This window comes from Diabrotica undecimpunctata, chromosome 2 (genome assembly GCF_040954645.1).
Source record: "Diabrotica undecimpunctata isolate CICGRU chromosome 2, icDiaUnde3, whole genome shotgun sequence".
Classification (NCBI taxonomy): Eukaryota; Metazoa; Arthropoda; class Insecta; order Coleoptera; family Chrysomelidae; genus Diabrotica; species Diabrotica undecimpunctata.
In genome coordinates, this window is record NC_092804.1 from 122,885,052 (window position 1) to 122,906,768 (window position 21,717).

Consider the following 21,717-nt stretch of genomic DNA (forward strand, 5'->3'; position numbering starts at 1 on the left):
TTTGGACATCTAACCCGGATGGACAATAATAGACAAGTAAAAAGAGTGTGGGACGCCAAACCAATAGAGAAGAACAGAAGAGGAAGACCCATTAAAGAATGGAAGTGACATCTCGCAGATACTGCAGAGTAAGGGTAAGACTTGGCAGTAAGCAACACAGATGGCATCTAATAGGAAAGAATGGAGAAAGTTCGTTAAGAGCTAGGACACCTCAGAAGACTGTCAAATATTGTAATTTAATGAATTGTATTATAAACGGCCCAACACTGAAAGGTACTAATGTGTCTACTGATTAAGTAAAGTAAAGTAACCATGATTTTTCCATACTTTCGTTACAGTAACATTGCTAACGTCTAACTCTCTAGCAACGTTTCTACTTGACCGTGTTGAATCGACCTCCATTGTTGCACACATTTGTGTACCCTGGTATTCTTTTCCTCAAATTTTTCTGGTGACATTTTCTGCAAATTTTGAGGCAATAACAACTCTCAAAATTTTTAACAATAGTATGAATTGACTTTACGTAAGGAATTGCTCTCCCCTCAAAAAACACAACTGTTGTCCAGAATTACCATCATAAAACCATTTTATTATTTGAACCTTTTCTGCGGTCGTATAGACAGACATATTGTTTACAAAAATAAATTAAAAATCTATGCTGTTATTCCTTTTAACAACCAAGGTATAATGACAACTTATTGACGACGGCTCAACAGAGGTTCGCGGAAAGTCGACGGCGCACAGTGTTCTCAGCACATCTCAATCTCAACAGGATGTAGGGATCGCCAAGCGTAAACGTAAAACTTCAAATGAACCGAAAAGAACCAAAAAATCTAACATTCCAATTGTAAGTGCACCAAAATGGACAAGGGATAACAACATTCTAAATTCAAAAATTGTGAAAAAGAAAAAGAATTTCGAACAAATACCGAGATTTCTTGCGTCAAGACTTAAAATGCCCATTTGATGCCTTCATTGCTAATTTCTCAAGACCACTACTTACACATATTGTGACAGAAACCAACATATATGCCGCAAAAAAGCTAAATCACAAATTCAAAACTTCCGAAGATGCAATTCTAACTTTTATAGGAGTAATGCTTTTGTCAGGATATCATCCACTACCATATTGAAGGCTGTACTGGTCACGAGAGCCAGACGTTAATTGCTCATTAGTATCTGATGCAATTCACCGTATCTGCATCTAGCTAATAATGAAAAAAATGATAATACTGATTCTCTGTACAAAGTTCGACCATTATTTGACTTCCTCAACTCGGTTTTTAAACAGATTACACCTGGTAATTATATAAGTATCGATGAGAGCATTATTCCATATTACGGCAGACAGTCACATTGTGGGTTGCCGCTGATCCGTCTGGATACATTCATTATATTGAACCATATTGTGGCTCTTCTACCAAAATATCTGATGCTGGTCTAGGACAAGGAGGAAATGTTGTAATCGGATTGACTGATTACCTTCAGCTACAAAAAGATACAAAAATATATTTTGATAATTTTTTCACATCGGTTGCATTGAAGAGGCCTGGGTGGTACTGGAACTCTTCGTGAAAACAGATTTAATTCTGCAATGAATGTACCAAATAAAACAGATTTGAAAAACACTCCTAGAGGCAGCACTTCACTCAGTTTCATCTACAGGAGAAATGTTATTGGTTCGTTGGAACGACTACAATGTGGTAACTATGCTCACCAATTGTGACGAATTTCGACCCATGAAGGCGTCTAAACGGTACAATCGAGCAGAGAAAAAGATAATTACTCTCGATGTTCCTGGACCAATTGCAAGTTATAATAGCAATATGGGAGAAATAGACCTTTTTGGCCAATTCGTCTCAACTTATTGCACCCGAATAAGATCAAGAAAGTGGTAGTGGGTAGTAGATGCTTCCTGTGCTCAGACTTGGCTAGTGTATCGGCGACTTGGTCACTCCATGCTACTGTTACAATTTCGACAGGATTTATATTGTGACCAACGTGCGACTTATATTTTGAAATCGATTGGAAATAGGCCATCAGTGAGTGGAGTACGATCATCGTTACAATTTTCCCTTGTTCTTGAAGGGGAAAGCGAGGAGATCGAACTGACCATACAATAGAGAAGGGTAGCTCTAAATATCGACGTTGCAGAGTATGTGGAAATCGTACTTGTTACTAATATAAGAAGTGTGACACACATCATCGCAGTGGCAACGACAATGGCATAATTTTTAATGCCTTTCGGTATCTCAAAATTAAAATTGCATCTTACTCCTGTTACTGAATTACGGGCTTTAATGGGTTAAATATTAACATGGTGACTTTTGCAACGACCTTGAAAGTAAGCCTTTATAAATATGACCCGTACTTAGACCTCTTAAGTTTTTCTGTTGGTCTTGTAAATTTTAATTTAAATATGCGCTATCAATATTGGTTTCAAATTTTATCAAAATCGGAACAAAACTAAAAAAATTATTTAAGGTCAAAATGGATTCCAAATAAATTTGGCCCGCCGTGTACATATAATGTTCCATTACATTATAGTTTACTTCAAGTACTAATATTAACTTAATTTTAGACTCGCTTAAACTTACTTTTGGAAAAACTGTTCTTCAAAAAGCTGTGCATTTATTGGTGTCTTCGCTACAAGTTCAAAAAATTAACGAAGATGTCATTTTACAAATTTTTGAGTTAATTTCGTTGAAGTTGATAGAAGAAAGCAGTCGTCCATATCCGCCAGCTTCAGCGTGAACAAGAATCTACTTATACAGGGTGTAACACAAGAAGCAGGTGCTCGTTGTTTTAAGTTATTTTAATATTGATTTTTAAGATACTGTTCACAACGTTTTACGAATTTGTGATGTTTCCGAATAATATTTGTTTTGTCGAAATTCATAATCACGCAGTAACTATCTAATAAGTCATAAGATGGATAACAAACACAAGATAGTCAATTTGATTACATTTTAATATATAGATTCATGATTATTACAATGTATGTAGTATGTTAATGTCATTAAGATATTTTATTGCTTGGGTTATGTTTGAGGTAAGTAACCTTTTAAGGTTGGTGCTGAGTTGATTCGCCTTTCTCTAGTTTATGTAATTCTAACATTCCAGAGGAATATGCTTCACTGTGTTGTATTATAGCGGAGATATCTATATCGATGACTGCATGAGTTGATTGTGAGCATGTCTTGCATCTGGTGGTTCGTAATAGATTGTTGAATTTCCTTCAGTTTAATTTCCTATTGTATTTGTTTTAAATTAAGAACATGTTTTTTGTCGTAAGTTTTGTAATCGGCTCTGGGTATTCTATTGGAGATAAAAATTCGTATCTCTTGATGCTAGTGTGTCAGTTTCATTTCTTTTTGTTCCTACGTTTGATGGTGTGCATTGGAGGTACGTTAGTTATCCATTTGGATTTTTTTGTTAGTGTCAACTTATATCCAGCCTGATTCGATTCGAGGACAGGCGGGGAGTTTGACTGGGGCGGTACATCTGTCAAAATGTGGACATTTGTGAGTCAAGTTATTTTGTCACAGTGAACACATTTCCATCTAGTTTATTTTGGAAGTCGTGTACTTTCGGTTGAACTCTTCGAAGAACTTTTTTTAACAAAATACGTATCTGCGTAGATTCTTGGTTTCTAATTCTCCCAAAACATGCTTTTCCCTAGACAAAGGGTTTTCCTTTGGGTTTATTTGCAATATTTTGTTATTTCTTCTCTGAACTGCGGTATGCTAATATTAGCCCGTTACGTTTTTGTCTAATATGAATGCGTTTACAACTGCTGACCACAAGAGAATTTCAATGGCCATTTTCCGATACCACTTCTGGCTTTTCTTTCACACTTTTATTTCTTGCTACGGGTAGCATTTTCGTACGTTTTGTTTACGTGATCAAAATCTCGCAATAATTACACCACTTTGCTACTACAAATCTTGAGTCACTTTTTGTGCAAATGACCTGCCTTTTTTTCTTTTTTTAATTATATTTTTTGGATTTTCATTATTATTCCTTTGCAAGGTACCAACAACTTCTATATACAATTTAAAAAAAAATTACTCAAAAGCTTATACCGTTTATGCTTGATAAATTGTATGGAAGATAGTCGACCATGAAAGGGGATTCAAGTTTGGTTTATACAAATGTTACCAGATATAGCGTTTTCAATTTTTTCTGATATGATCTATGAGCGGTTTTATCTTAATAGTCTTGGTTACATATCTGCATGTCTGTTCAGATCTGTTTCTTGACATGACTTGTTTTATTTCGTTGAAGTATAGGACATTAATAGACCAATAAGAAGATAGTTTGGGCATTTGAACAAAACCAATCCAAATTTGTAATCACAAAAAAAAATTATTTTATCTATACTCGTATCTTTCCATTTTCTTATTCGAGCTTTAGGTAAAAGTGCTTTCTCAGCTTTTTGAGAAGCATGTCTATTTGTTTTGTTCACCATCATTGTAAGAATACTTTTATCCACAAACAGGTAAAAGAAATTTATTGGTTTTTTTTTTCGCATAGTTTCTGTAATGTTATAGTTTATTTCTAAATTATTAGCAAGAAGCGGGAATGTATTCAAACTGCCACCTGTGATTGCATTACACTGTAAATTGCTTGAACTTGGTCATCCACGTATTTCTTTTGGCAAAGAATCACTACTCCCTTGTAAGTTCTTTATAACCTCGTCAATGGTTTCATTAATGTGGGAGGAATAACTTGTACTTGGACCTAACTCGTCTTACTGTTTTAACTTACCAACCGCTGTTGATCAGCTACTTCTAAATCAAGCAAATGTCTTTCTTTGTACGACGTATTTTTTCTTCTTCCTTACAGACGAGCAATAGTCGGAAGAAGAGGTATCACTATCACAATTTATATAACTTTCTGATGAATATCTGAATGTTTCTTCATTTGACAAAGTTTGGTTCATCAATTTTTCCAGGTTGAAGTTGTTTTTTCTCATATTCACCCATTTTAGACGCACCATTTATTGTAGTTACTCAGACAACGACGTGAAATAGACTGAACGCTTGCTATATAGAGCGATAATCGACTATGATAAATAGGTTGATTTCTGTCGGCATGAAATATGGATGGGCCGCACGGTCTTGAATAGTGATTTGGTACTGGGGACTGCATAGTGCATACTTGCTTCATGGTGCAAAGTACTATTTGAAAAAAAAAAATTATGTACTTGAAAAACTTGTTGGTGTACGGAATATTCATTACAAATAAAGACTTTTTGAGTAAAAAAATCGTAAGCCCAGAAAATATTTAATATTACATACATTACGGCAGTCAACGTGTTAATAGCCTGGGTTTTTTTCTTATGGTCGCCGTTATATTTCTAATTTTGGTTTATCATTCTTCGTTCATAGGCGTATTACATTTTCTCTCTATCTATCTATACAGCCCTTGTTGTCCAATTTTGTGCATATTCCTCCTCTTCCTTCTTCCACGTCTCTCTATTGTAGGCAGTTTGTATCCACTTCGGGCCTGCGTGTTTCTTCAAATCATCTGACCATCTCATTTGTGGCCTTCCTCCTTTTCGTTTGTAACTATATGGTCTCCAGTGTATAATCATCTTATTCCATCTGTCGTCTTTCTGTCTTATGTATGTCCAGCGAACTTCCACTTAAGTTTTGCTATCTGCGTTAATACATCGGTCACTTTTGTTTTGTTGCGGATCCAAGTAATTCTTTTCTTGTCTGATAGCCTGATGTTCAGCATTTGCCTTTCCATGGCTCTTTCGGTCTTTGCTCTTTTTTCCATGTTTTCCTTTGTAAACGTCCAAGTTTGAGAACCGTAGGTGAGAACAGGAAGTATACATTGGTCGAAGACTCTTGTTTTTAAATATTGGGGGTATTTTCTATTTTTTAGTATATAGGAAAGTTTTCCGAAGGATACCCAAGCCAACCGTATCCTTCTCTTTATTTCTCCGGTCTGATTTTCTTTATTTAATTTAACTAGTTGTCCCAAATATACATATTCTTTTACTTGTTCTATAGTTGTTTGTGCAATTTTAATTATTAATTCTTCTGGTTGGTTGGTCATAATTTTCGTTTTATTATAATTCATTTGTAGGCCTATTTTTGTTGATTCGCTATTTAATTCATCCATCATATTTTGTAATTCTTCCCTTTTATCCCTTATTAATACAATGTCGTCTGCATATCTCAAGTGATTCAAGTATTGGCCATTTATGTTATATAAATGTTATATAATATAATATATATGGTAATACCCCGTATTACCTTTTAGTTTTTGCTTTTATTTGATACTTATTTTTATCGTTTAAAGCTATACAGATCCATTTTTTTCTAGTTTCTTTTCGATGTATTTAGAATGTGATCCAAATAATTTTGAATAATGTTGGGGAACCTTATTAATTTGCATTAGTTACGAGTCCGTTACGTTCTTCTAATAGTAATTAGCATAAAAACATATTATACATAATGTACAACTTATAATAGTGTCATACTATATTTCTCTGGTATTTGCAATACGTAACCAAGTGCAATTTTCTTATTCTAACTGCCTGACATACAGTAAATATGCAATCTATTTTCGTTCTCGTCGTTCTAAAACCTATTCTATATTGATGTTTTTATTTTAAACTCTTTTTCAGTACTTTGCAGTGTACCTACTCTTTTATAATATCAAACTTAGAGATCAAAACTCGATTTTTGGTAGATATCCATAGAACTTACTTTTGTCATATTTTAATAACTGTGGTGGTACAATATTTATGTAAAAAACTTGCTTTATTTTATCGTATAACTCACGTGTAACATTATTATTGAATAATTTGTGTTGAGTTTAGTATTCGGCAATATTGTATGACATTTTTCCTGTTATTCGTAAATGATGTGAACAGCATAAGTTATAAATTTACAACATTAATATGTAACTAATTTGGTTGGACTTATAAGCTCAATTTATTTTATACAGGGTGGTATGTTTCATGAATTTTTGTGTTTTACAAATTTTATGTTTCATATATCTTTATGTATCAGAAAGTAATAACAATAATAATAATAATAAATTGGCATATTTTAAAGATGTAGAATCGCAAAAATAAAAAAATAAGTTCCTTCTCTATTATGTAAAATGTAAAATAATATCAAATATTTGAAATAATATACGGTTAAAGAGCTTACTAAAATGTAATCAACGCCATATAAATACAATATAAATATTACTATTAATAATACACAAGCTAGTAATATTCTAATTATAAAATTACTTATATATCACACAATGTCAATTACTAATACCTTCGTTTACCATATCTATTTCTTCGGATTGTATACTATAATATATGTACGGATAACAAATCTATCCTTTATTCCAACCACTATTCAAAAACACCTACATATTCTCGTGGTATCGTCGGTATCTTTTTATTTAAATGACAATAGCTCTCCTTTTACGAAATCTGGTGAATTGTTAATATATGTTGTAATAAATATGTGTCTCTTTCATGATGCTGGCTTTAAACCTTTAAATACATTTTCCACAAAATCTTGTTTTCCACTTCTACCTTGCAACGTGCTCTGGCATTAACGTATTCTAGCTTTGGTTCTTATTATTGTATTTATTTATGTTACTGTTTTATTTATAATATTTAAAAGTTGACAGAGGAGACGAAAAGTCACGAATCTGGAGTTTTACCATTATCGGGAGATTATAAGTGATCGATTATATGTTGCGAGTGTTTCGAGTGTTCCGATAAGAGCAAAACACTCAGCTGCAAATATTCTGGACAAGAATGGAATAACACTCAGCTGAACGTAAAGACGGGAAACCTTTGACAAAAAGTCCAGCTCTCTAGCTCTAGTTCACATGTTAGACTCTCTGTTCTGTACTGTAAGGCTCCATCTGTGGATCAACCTCTTCACTAGTAGTCAATCTTAGTGTACTTATTCAGCTCTGTACGCTATAGGTAAGCATGTATCTTGGCTAATACCAGGCCACGAGTCTCTTCTTTCGACTTTCGCTGAGTATTTACACTCTACTACTAGTTGGATTGCCGGTATAACCGGCACTGGACAGCTAACTAACAGCTAGCATTCCGACACCAATAGCGGCTAATATATACATCTTGGGCATTCTTCAAACACCAAACATTTTTCTGGACTAGGCGTATCAGTAAATCTAGAAGCACAAACTAAAAATATGCCAGCTGCAGGCTTCCCTGATTTCACTTCAGAATCACTACCTTCACAAACTATATGATTAACAAGTTAACTACCGTGCCGGACCCATAGGACCGGCACCACAATGTTCCATCACGCCACGTCGGTCCAATGGGACCGGCACTATAATCCTATTTTTATTGCAGCTTACCAGGCCGCCGGCATAACTAACTGTGTACAAAACGCATAATGCATGTAATGGCCCGGCACGGTCTGTGCAAACATTCTGCACGGGATATTTTTAATGGTAAACATTTTTTTTTAATAAAAATGAAGCTTTTTTTTAAATTTGTTTACAAAAACATTACATTTTATATTTCATGTACCTGAGTAACAGTATGTAATTTATTAAAACATTGTAAACACAAGAATGATGTTCCTTTACACTCTTTACACTGTGTAGTAACTTTTTTAGTTTTATGCTTTGCTACTATACGACCTTCATTTTTATATTTGCTTTGTAACATGAATTGCAGTATCTTCGTATTTTATGCATATGTCCCTGGACCTCACTTAACTCGTGGCATTTTCTTTTCGGAGTGACCAGAGTGATGGGATTTGCTGAACTGCTACAACGGAGAAACTTTACAATTTCTTTGCGAAATTCAACCACACCTATTTTGTTATCAGTAACCTGCACATACAAGATGTATGCAATATGCATTCAGTACTGAAGTATTTAGTAATAGCTCTATTGCTATTTTTCTGCACTACTTAAAAGTTTTACATAGTGGACTGGAATATGCTGTCATAACATCTGATAAATCAACTTCAGCTTTGCCTGTATTGTGAGCTAAAACCATTTTTGGTTTTACTAAAGAAGTTCCTTGTTTTCTTTGTACATTTACAGTTTCAATCGAATGGCAAGTAGACAGCATTAACACATTACGTTTATCCCTCCAATTTAGAAAGCTTATCCCTCTGCTATTCTCTATAGCTGCTACTTCTCCTACTTTTACTTTTTTTTTAGCTACTTCTTTTGGTATTAATTTTCTGTTTTGTCTGGCTGTTCCTATAAGATGTGTATTTTTGTGTAAATTATATGTATAACCATTTTTACAACACAATTTAAAAATTTTAATTCCATATTTATGTCGTTTTTGCTTGTTGTACTGTTTCATCAGTAGCCTCCCTCTAAAAGGAACCATTGATTCGTCCACACACACAATTGTTTAAGGTACGTAAACAGATTGATAGTTTTTCAAAATTAAGTTCACTAAATTATTTATTTTGTGTAATCTGTCTCCTTCTATATATTCCTCATTATTTGAAAAGTGAATAGAATTTCAAACCTATTTATAGGCATAACACTCGATGCAAACCCCATTTTAAACAAGGGATCTTGAGTCCAATTAATAATCTGGCGATGTTGATAATTTTACAAGTCCCATCCAACCTATCAAACCAAAAAGCTTTTTTATTTCAACAGTATCTGTGGGATTCCAGTTGTGTAGCCTAGAAGATGAAGGAGTGTCGGTGTTGACCAGTGTTTGCGTAGCGTTTGTCTGATTTGCTATCAATTTAAATATTGAGTCAGCAACGATAGCGGAAAAGAACTCTTCTGGTTTACCCATTGCTAACATGCCAACTACATCACTATTAACACAAGCTTCAATTGAAGAAGTTGGCAATTGTACTTGATTGCCTTTTGGTTCTGTCCGATCATCATCTACTCTCATTGATATTCCAACATCACACGTCGATATATTCTGATGATTCTTACTATCTTGTGTGTTTAGTGCTAAAAATAATGTGTGTTAAACACATAATAAAGTGTTAAACATTTTCAGCGCATTCATCTTCGACTGCAAATATTATAACAATGGGTACAAACATATATAATACTTATTAAATCAACTTATGTTTTTCGAAAGTTCCCATTTCGTCTACAGAATTATCAGAGATTTCATCGGAATTAGGTTCATAATTACGATCTATAATTGAATCATCGATAAATTCATGTTCATCTTGTTCGTCGGACATATTATTTAGTATTTCTTCGAGTTCATAATCTGATAAACCTCGTGTATTTCGCGAACTCATTGTGTAACAGTAAATACCGAACTATTTTAGCGATTCAACATGTATCGACAAGTACTCCAGCTACACTAATCTGCGTGGCGTGCCAAAACTCTCTCCCTACTACCTACGAAGTTGGACCGGCGTGGCGTTAAGTGACTTTCAAACTCTTTCTACGTCGCGTCTTGCCCATCGGACAGCCAGTCAAATATTGAAAAATTTTTCGTTATTAATTACTTTTGAAAAAAATTACAACAATGGCGTTAAATATTTAACAGTAATAATTGTCAAAGTTCAGTTGACCTGTAGGCCTAATTTAAAAAGATAGCTTGGCGGGTAACTTGTTAAATAATGAGAAAAAGTCTTTGAGCTTTCCCGTTTTAAAAGATTAAAACTTTCTTGTAATGATGCTGTTGCTACTGCAAATGGAATATTTTTCGAATGAACATATCTCACCGCACTTGGTATAAATTTCACATCAGCCATGTATTTATGTGCCTTTGTTCTAAATTCAACCTGAAATTTATCCACTAACATAGGTAGTTTCATTTTTTGTACAGCAATTCTACTAGAATCCCTTTCAGGAGTTCCTATAATTTTACTTTGAATATGTGGTGTGTACCCTTTCCCAAACCTGTGTATAATAATAATAATAATAAATTCTTATTTATAGCATTATGTCACACAATTAAATAAATTGTTACAGAAACATTCCGTAAGTATCTAGAAGACATACCATTGAAAGTTTATCATACGCAAAAAGCTTACTACGATTGTTATTTAAATGTATTTATTATTTATGAATATTATTTTCTCATGCATAAAGATAGATTATAGTCAATTATTTTTACTTTACCTCATAACGATGTATCACTCTGTAAGTAATGCAGAAATATACGTATGTCCTCTTTTTTATTAATAAACATTCCAGGTGTTAAGAATATAGGAAACTTAAATAATAGCGTAAAAAGTAATGGTTCATAAATTCTCGCCAAAGGTGGAAGTACACCATTTGAAAAAATAATAGAGGATACACTTGGCATTTCATTAAAATATTTTGATTAATTTAATATATTAATGAACACTGTTACACATAGTTAATATTAAACGCGAGTTCGTTAGCTAATATTTGATTTTATTAATTTCTTCTTGTGATGCCATACCAATTTTAGGCGTAGATAGCTCCTGTGCATATATCTGAATTGTGTATCATTAAGTGTATAACTGTCCCCTTTGGATGGTTATACACTTACACGGTTGGAACCGATGTTAACCGTCCTCTTTACGTCTGTTTTATAGACTACAATAAATTGTTTGATAAAGTATAACATGACCGACTCATGGAAATTCTAAAAAATAAAAACCTAGATGAAAGAGATTTAAGGCTAATAGCAAACCTTATTACAATCAGCGAGCAATAGTACGAATTTAAAAAGAGACATCTGAAGAAATGGAAATAAAGAGAGGTGTCAGGCAAGGCTGCATACTATCACCTCTATTATTTAACGCTTATTCTGAAGAGGTAATTCGAGAAACTCTGGAAGATGAAACAGACGGCATAAGAGTAAATGGAGTCTTAGTTAACAACATCAGATATGCAGATGATACCGTAATAATAGCCGATAGTTTACAAGACCTGGAAAGACTCATAAGTAAAATAGTAATGTGTAGTAGGGAGTACGGACTTTCGCTAAATATCAAAAAGACGAAGTTTATGAAAATTTTTAAAAACAACCATAATGCTAACGAAATCTTGAAAGTAGAGAGCCAGCAGATCGAAAGGGTATAAAAGTGCACTTACCTTGGAACACTTATAACAGAAAATAATGACTACACTGCAGAAATCAAAGTAAGAATCGAAAAAGCACGTTCTAATTTAATGAAAATGAAAAAGGTTCTATGTGGCAAAGATTTAACATTAGCTCTTAAAGTGCGCCTAACAAAATGTTACGTATACATGTACTATACTATGGAGTGGAATCATGGACGTTAAATCCAGACACAATGAGATGACTTATCGCCTTTGACCAATTATGAGGGTTTCCTGGGTAGATAAAGTTACGAACAATGAAGTACTGAGAAGAATAGGTAAAGAGAAGGAAGTTGAACTTACAATTAAAGAAAGAAAGCTACAGTATCTCGGACATGTGATGCGGGACGAGAAGTATGGCATCCTGCGACTCATAATGCAGGGAAAGATAGATGGCAGAAGAAGCATCGGAAGAAGACGAATTTCATGATTTAAGAACCTGAGAGTATGGTTTGGATGCAGCTCAAAACAACTATTTAGAGCTACTGTCTCAAAAATTAAAATAGCTATGATGATTGCCAACCTCCGTAGAGGAGATGGCACCTGAAGATGAAGTTTATAACAAATTTTACCAGTGTCCTAGTTATATGTAATCTACAGTTTAAAATCGATACCGATCGACTAAGTATAGAGGATCTATACTTAGGTTTACAAATTGTCTTAGCAATATTTTTTTTTATGATTTTTTCTCCTAGCCTAGGTTGACTATTATCACAGTTATTCTTATTTTATTAGTCGCCGCTCTATTAGCGTTTCCATACTTTTTTACTCTGTAAAAGTTCTCTGCATAATATGTGCCTCTCCCCTGACAATATTTACTTATTTCTTTTCAACGGGCTGCTGCCCAATAAGATTAACAATTCCAAATAGCCAATTCCAGTAGCCTTTACCATAAAAGGTTGAACGGTGCGGATATTTTCATAATTATTGATAATTCTTTGAAAATTCTATGGTATTGCACCCTAAATAATTAGTTAGCCGTTGTATAGAGGCAAAGTTTTTTTTTTTTTTTTCGAGTTCACCGAAATGACCGCGAACATTTTATTAAGAGGGTCAAGAGTATCAAGAGTACGAGTATTTCCATTAATTGGTTTTAGACATTTCGAAAATGACCGATATTAGAGGAGACCGTTTTTAAAAGGTGGCTAATAATGGAGCGTTAGTTACCTATGAGCTACCAAGTACCGACGAATATATTGTTTTTAGAGTCTATTAAAACTGTAACCATCGAAAAAGTAAATGAAATGAAAAGTGAAATTTGTTTCGATTTTGTTATATTGGGCGAAATTCGAGGTTACCATCAAAAATAATTACTAAAAGCATCAAAGAAAACGTCAACGTTCGTATTATTAAAATTTGATTTGTTCTTACTGTTTTCTCGCGTTAAACATTTTCGCGTGGTTTCTACTTACTTTTACTACTTACCGTTTACTACTTACTTTTACTGGGAGGTGTTTCATGCAGGCTATTGGTTCCATCATTCTAACCTATATACCGATGAGAGGAAGGCTGATAGTGTTTCATAGACTTTCATAATTCTGTCACTAATATATTCAATGGGTTTGACATTAAACATAAAAACCGAAATTATATAGGCAAACTACACCCGTGACTGTCCAGATTGATTTGGCGGTGAAAATCAAGAGTTGATTGCCAATATGTTAGAAAAGAAAGAATCACTGTATCGGACATAAAGTGTTAAAGGTGCTCTGTATCCTCTAAAGCGAGATCTAAAGTAAAAACCACCCATTATATAAAATATAAACAGTAAATGAGTTATTTTGTTTTAAAATAATTAACAATAATATTCTAACTATTTCCTGTATGTTTAATAACTGCTTAATAACTAATATTCTAATTATTTCCTGTATACTTAATAACTGGAGGAATGTATTTCTACATATTCTAGCGTAGTCTAGTGTAGTCAGTAGCATATCACAAATTTTTTAATAAATATTTTTGGAATCTTTTTAGTGCATACGTATTTTTCTGTAATAATTAATTATTTTGTATTCTCGTAAAAGTATTATATTTTCTTAAGAACTGTGTAGTCGCGATCAATATTTTTGACATTTTTTTAGTTGAGTAGACTTAGCTAATTGAGAGATAGTGCCAGTATTTTATTAAAATTTGTTAAAAGATTTTGTTAATAATTTCAAAAAAGGGAGTAAATAAATAATATATATTAAAGAGTTACTTTACTCTTTATCTATATGTGGTTGAATGCTCTTATATTTATTATACATTTATATTCTTTATACGGTATAATAAATATTAACCCATTATAGTGCTCACAACTAAAAAGCTTGAAAGTTGTAAATTTTTTTATAGATTTTATTACAAAGAGTGTTATATATTTACCTAAAAATGAAAAAAAATCAAGGTCTGTTAAAAGGTTCTCAAAATGAATGGCAACTTTAGTTCCCACGGAGCGCTTACGGTTTGGTAATAATAAAAATGTTTATTTGTAATAAAAATGTATTAAAAACTAATCGTGCTTTAACAAAACTAGAGATACATAGTATGGAAAGTTTCAAAGCAAGTCACATGTGGGGGCACATTACATTTTTTACACAAGTATGTTGTTCTTCTTTGACACATTTTGCGTCAGTGGTACTTTGAGTCTCCTTTCACGATAATGTGATTTTTCTTGTCCGTTTTTAAATCTACCAAAACAGCGGATATTTTAAACGATGTATACACCCTGGGTTTAGTTGGAGAACATCCATATTTTGTAAGAAGCTATAATACTACTTGTCTTCTAAATTGCAAGTGTGGTAATTCGTGACGTAAAAGCCTATATAGAAGCCAACCTTGAACACAACATTCATCCACAGATCCACACATTTATCACCTTCCTTTGTTCACGTTTATTAAACCGCTGAACATTTTTAAACGGCACTTCTGATAGGCTTGCTCCGTATAAATTGTTTTGTAGGATGACGTCCATAATACTATGCTCTCATCTATATCAACTGAATTTCCAACTGGTACTTGCTTGAATGAATTATTTAGATAATCAAACATAGGGCGCACCCTGTAAAACCTGTCAGTGTTTATTTTCGAGTTACCATTTCGATGATACCGTAATATATCTTCGAGTCGACGTCTCCGGATTGCTTTTGCAACTATATCTACCTTGCCGTCAGGTTCATGTTGCCAATACATCCGCTTACTCGACAGTTAGTGGTAACTAGACAATAAGATTATTCCCAAGAAGTCAGAAATTTCATCGTAAATTACATTTAAGCTATGTATTACCTTTTGTCAGGCATAAAGTTTGTGTACTTAATTATATGTTCCATTAAAGTATCGTTAAAAAATATTTAAAAGCTTGAAGCGGAGAATTTACCGAGTTTTTTTAAAAAATCTAGTCACTGTTCCAAAGGGTGTAATGGCAGGTAAATTGAAACTCTTTTCTTTATGTTAAAACCAAACAGCCTTTGAGGATGCAATTATTTTTCGCTTTTTGTTTGCAAAAGGTTTTGAAGTACCTGGCTGTGGCAAATCAATATTTGTCTCATCCAAACAAATATCTGCTGTACTGTTTGAATAATTATCAGCAATGTCCTCATCCAACTCAACAATCGCTTGCGATCTGAGGATTCGACCTGGTAGATGATTCGGATTTCCTTCTGTTCCATCATCTGATAAATCTGAATCTTCGTCAGTATCTGCTTCAGCAGATTCGATAGACGGAACTATTCCTAAAGGAATTGATCTATTCCTAAAGGAATAAAGGACATCCGGATTATTCTAAAAAAACTTGATCCGTAATTTTCTTCACAAGCTTTCATAATCTCATCTACGCTAAACGTATTATCTTCCAACCTAAAATTAAAAAAGAAAATCATTCTAGTGCTCAGTGGCAACTAAAGTTGCCACGTAAATTCAGGGTACCATAATTATGTTATAATTCAATGAACAGTTAATTTTCTTAAATCAGTATATATAATAAGCCTTTAGTTTAAAATGAACTCAATATGAACACAAAATATTATAAATTATTTAAAAAATACATTGTTTAGGACTAAGTTTGGTTGCTGCCAAACTCTGATATTGAAATAAATACTAGAGAGCACCTAACAAACTTACAAACAAAGTTGTAGGTTAGAAATACATGTGGATATGCTAAAAATTATATACCATCTAAAAATAGGCCACACATAATACACATGAGATTTTATGGGTGTCAAAGGTCACTGGCAATCAAAGATGCCACTGAGCGCTAATGGGTTAAAATAAACGGTAAATGTGGTAAATTTTTGTTAGGCAGCATTTTTAAAATATTTGAAATAGACAAGTGAAATGATAGAAATACCCAATGAGAAAGATAAAGAAGGCCCATTGCTACGTCTTTCCTGTACGATATTTTAACTTAAATTTGGACGATGAATATTGTAGATTGGGTTCTTAAATACTATAAACATATTTTGCACAATATTAATACAATACAGCATAAACAAAAGATTGTTCTCTGTGCAATACGATAAGCTAAATAAAGTTTAAATTCATAAGGCAGAAAACGAATTTTTTTGGAAAGAAAGACCAGGTACTCGTCCTGGTTTTGTTATGTACTCGTATTTCAGATCCCACTCTGAGTGACGAGTGACTCTGCGCAAAAAAAACCAGACACTTGAAATAATACATTAGTAATACGTAAACGAGATTATTATGCATGGAGATGAAGTTTGAACCAACCAAGACATGTATGGTATTGAGGTACATTAAACATTAAAGCGTCGGTAACGTTCATATCGTAGTTAATCAAACTCACATTTTTATATACATCTAAAATAAGAATAATACATTGATATAATCAATAATTTTTAATATGGTGATATAAGGATGCCTGAGAAAAAATGCTCACAAAATAGGGTTGCCAGCTGTTAACAACTCTCGGTATCAAAGATAAAGTAAAATAGAGTTAGCGCGCAATGACACTGGTTTAACAAGGGATAATATGTGTGTTATTAACACTATCCATCGAGGCATGCTTTAAAAACTCACACAACTGACACTAGCTATGGCAAACCAGTGGCGTTGTGCGCTAGCTCTCTTGTATTTTATCTTTGATACTCTTTTCTCAGGGGCCTTATATCATCATATTAAAAAAAATTAGCTATAATTTGATGTAAATAACATTCATATACCTTATGAGCTGCGTATTTTATTTAAAAAATAAATGAAGGAAATTTTTGTTCCAAAAATTAATTACCATTAATTGAAGTGATGAACTATTTGCGGCCGCTTTTTAACTGGAAAATTGTTTCCAATGTTTTCTCCTATTCTTAAGTGTATGTAAACATGTGAGTTTGATTAATTACGTTATGGACGTAGTGTTCTCGCAGTGGAATATCGTACTTTTACCTCCATATGAGGCAAATATGTCTTGGCATATCATTCGAATCAGATGTATCAGCATCTAAGTTTCTTAAAGTAATACTGTGTGTAAGGTTAATAAGCTCATCTTCAACCCTGTCGCGCTCAACAGTCGCGTGTGTATTATCCAATTAAGATGTTTTCTCGCAATTTTTCTATCAACAGTTTGTGACCAGTTGCAAGTTGTCGTAATAAATAGATTTTTAACATAGTATTGCCCAATTCTAATATCACGCATATATCTGAAGGTCACTTTTCCTAGGGTCGACTGTAACGATGATCATTCCAAGTAAAATCGTCACACATTAATCGTTGCATACTATTTTCCTTCGAGCACTTACAATTCGTTGATATGTACATGGTTGTAACTTTTTAGTCGTGTGTTTACCATTTGTTCTGTTAGTTTTTTGTACATTTGCTGAGTCGTTGTGCTAGTGTGAAATTAAAATGAGTTCGCTAAGTAAAATAAAACGATTACTTGAATATTTTTTGATTCAGCAGTTGGAAGAGGACGAATACCATTTAAACATGTTATGTTGGAGGGGAAAGAACTCTAGATAGCAATACTCTACTTTTGATTTTAAAATTGTTATAAAACTTGTTGTAAACGTAGAGAAAGTTTTTTACATTATTTTAATTTAGTACTTACTTCACTTCCCCCACTTCTCTTTTCTCCAAATTACCAGTTTTCCATTATATTTGGTTTTCATCTTCTCTTTACTTCGAACAAAGGCGTCGAGGTTGGCAGGAATAATAGGGAAGTGGCTCTGGCTATGATTCTCGCAGTCGTCGACGAAAACTTTAAGTTAATTTATATTGAAGAGGAAGAGATGGTGTTTAGGTATCGGACAACGTTGAAAGACGTTCTAAACCGATGTATATATATATTGAAGAGGAATCATATAGAAACGAAGTTGATTCTGGAATTTTCGAACCATATATAAAGATAAGAAGTTTTTTGCGTTTTCTTCATACCAATAAATGAAATACCTGAAATAGTTGACGATCTAATAGTATCCTATTACCTTACAGCATGATTAAGGATAGTATTGGGTTGTTCACAACAAATCCCCGTAAGACTAGTTCTCGAAAATAATAATTCTTGGCGGATGACGATCCCACAACTTTTCTAGACATACAATCGTCACTAAAGACTACAGTTGTAGCAGCTCGTAGGAAAAATACAAAGTCTCTAGAGAAAATATAAAGAAATAGTGCCCAGCGATTATCTTTGAACGGTCATTACTCAGAGATTATCGTGATAAGCTTCGCGAAATAGTTGACGATCTAATAGTAACCTATTACCTTACAGTATGATTAAGGAAGTATTGGGTTGTTCACAACTGATCCCCGTAAGACCGGTTCTCGAAAATAATAATCGTTGACGGATGACGATCCCACAACTTTTCTAGGCATATAATCGTCACTAAAGACTACAGGTGTAGCAGCTCGGAGGAAAAATACAAAGACTTCGCTAGGAACACATATCTATAATGTATTGTAATACTGTATATTATAGTAAAATGATCCCTTAAATGCTAATGAAGAATAAGTAAATCTTAATTTCCCGTTATAAACCTCATTCGGTCAGAACCTTGTCTTTTTTTAATCGTCTTGGTGCATTATATATACTACTTTAACTAAACTTAGGTCTTTCAGAAATAAACTTACTTAAAGAAATATTCAGTAATTAATAGGAAATTTAATGTTTTTTTATAATAGAGCGTTATGTTCCAAATATGAAGGTGTTCAGGTTGTTTATTAAGTAATGTATTTCTTCCACAAATAAATTCGAATACTGAGAATACATTATTTCCGAGTCTCTTGTACAAATTAGTTTTGCAGTACCTATATGAGTAGCATACGTAGTTGCAATGTCTCTTAAAGTTAATAGCATCGCAGATCAACGGTCTTGATCAATATTGAACTTTAAAATAAATTTGTTTATACTCCCTTTTTTGATTAGTGTTTTTGATCTCAGAAACCAAATTTAACTATAATTGATAGGGAACAATTATTTTAACTGTAGATAAGTTTATTTGTTTTTAACATCTCATTATTTTCTATTAAAAGCGGTTGATTTTCTACTCTCATGTGATATTAACTGTAACTTTTATTTAAACTGCCTAAAATGTATAAATGTTATATTTTGACTTATTTATTGATTGTTTTATATTAAATATATTCTATAATACCGTGCGTTTTATTTAAAACAATTGTATGTACTTATATCACATGATGTTGCTGTATGAAGCCACGATGATCCGTCTACATTAACAATAATTATATAAATTATCTAAATTGTCGCAATAATTGATCGTCTTCTTCGAGTGCCTTCTCCTATCGATCGGTCACAATTTTGGCAAACTCTCTATTTTCAGTCTTTTTCAGCAATTCTTTCGCGTTCAACCCGTCCACGGTTTTAATCAGTCTTAGCCTTGATTGTGAGCTGTAGAAAATTGTATCTGTTATTTCTCATTATATGTTCGAGATATGCAGTTTTCTGCTTCTTTATGATTCCAATGAGCTCACGTGCTCTGCTCATTCGGTGGATAACTTTCGAGTTGGTGGGGTGGGAAGTCCAAGGTATTCGTAACATTCGTCTATATACCCAGGTTTCAAATGCCTCAAATCTGTTCCAATTGGCAACTTTTGGCGTACACGCTACAACTCCATATAACAGTATGGAGTATATGTAGCACTATAATTGATTAGTATGGAATATATGTAGCACTATAATTGATTAAGAAATCATAAGTATCAAGCAAGTCCTATTCTCATCTTCTTGTGGCTCTCACCTGTCTGACGCTAACGGCAAAGAACAAATGCGAGTCTCTAGCGGCATGGCAAAAGTATGCTGGAGCCCCTCTCCAAGTTGGGGACTGAATGTAGGGCTAACAACACTACCCTTTAAAGAATATTTGCTATGAGTGTTCAAAGAGAAAAAAACGAGCGATGAATACGCGACAAATAGGTACGTGATTTAAGGATTGCAATCTGGAATGCCCGTTCTGTCTACAGATCAGAAACTCTCCAAAACTAGATAAATCATCTACATAAAAGTTATATATTATAAAATATATATATTTTCATGCGAAAAACCCTAAAAAGTATATAATACGACTTAAATCAAAATTGTTCAACTTCTCTTAAACGTACAACTTGTACGTGGCCCAAATGAGAGAAAGAAGACAAAATCAGAGAACAATTCTACAGAAACTAGAGGCAGTATATTACACATACGACATACCTCAATGCAAAAACTCGGAAAAGATGAGCAATACTAGGCTATTACTGGCAAACACCCCAAAATGTGGGGTGTAAAGCTAGTTCGCGTCCGTAGTAGAATACTACACGTGCACCCTGGGTAATGCTAAATGAACTAGCACTATAGGCAGCCAGATAATCTAAATCTCTAGATCTCCTGGCAAGAACACATCACGATAGGATTTCTGATTTTGTCTTCTTTCTCTCATTTGGCCACGTACAAGTTGTACGTTTAAGAGAAGTTGAACAATTTTGATTTAAATCGTATTATATACTTTTTAGGGTTTTTCGCATGAAAATATATATATTTTATAATATATGACTTTTATCTAGATGATTTATCTAGTTTTGGAGAGTTTCTGATCTGTAGACAGAACGGGCATTCCAGGTTGCGCTCCAGATATCCTGTCATGTTAAGGGCCACCTCCTTACATCAGGAACATTTCGACCTCACCAACGCTTGGAGAAGACAATGGGAGCGCGACTCACCACAGGAGGCACAGCAAATGGCCTGTATCGATCAGAAACCGCCAAGCTTTGAACTGACCCGGAGTACATGGACAACGCTAAACAGAATAAGAACAAGAAGCGGTAGATGTGCTGACAGCTTACATAAATGGGGAAAAGCCCTTACTCCGGAGTGTGACTGTGGTGCGCAAAGACAGACCGTCCGTCACATTGTTGAAGAATGCCCCCGAAGGCGGTTCCCCGGAGTTTTTGACGAGTTCCTGAATGCGACCGAAAATGTTTTAGACTATATTAATGCATTAGATGTTCGTTTGTAATACTCCATGTAATGTTTTATATTGCTTTTTAAATATGTGTTCTTATTGTATGCCATACGATAAATAAAAATATACCCCAAAATGTAATTGGATACATTTTTTCGTTATATAGTTTAACGTGTCTCGACAACGCAGGTCATTAAACATTAGCGGATTAAAATATTTAAGCAATTTTATTTTAGCAATTATCGGATTAAAATATTTAACAGACTATAACTAATTTATTTTACAGTTTTTTCAC

At 33.5% G+C, this 21,717-nt stretch overlaps 1 protein-coding gene across 2 annotated transcripts in view; it reads left to right on the forward strand.

Moving 5' to 3' along the window:
* The window catches only part of LOC140434835 (uncharacterized), a 98,843-nt gene extending 78,867 nt beyond the window's left edge, over positions 1-19,976 (forward strand). For both annotated transcript variants that reach the window (XM_072523400.1, XM_072523401.1), the window contains one exon: positions 2,582-19,976. In XM_072523400.1, the coding sequence (XP_072379501.1) occupies positions 2,582-2,754 (173 nt within the window). In that variant the 3' untranslated portion in view covers positions 2,755-19,976. The remainder of the gene's footprint in view (positions 1-2,581) is intronic.
* The last annotated feature ends 1,741 nt before the right edge of the window (positions 19,977-21,717 follow it).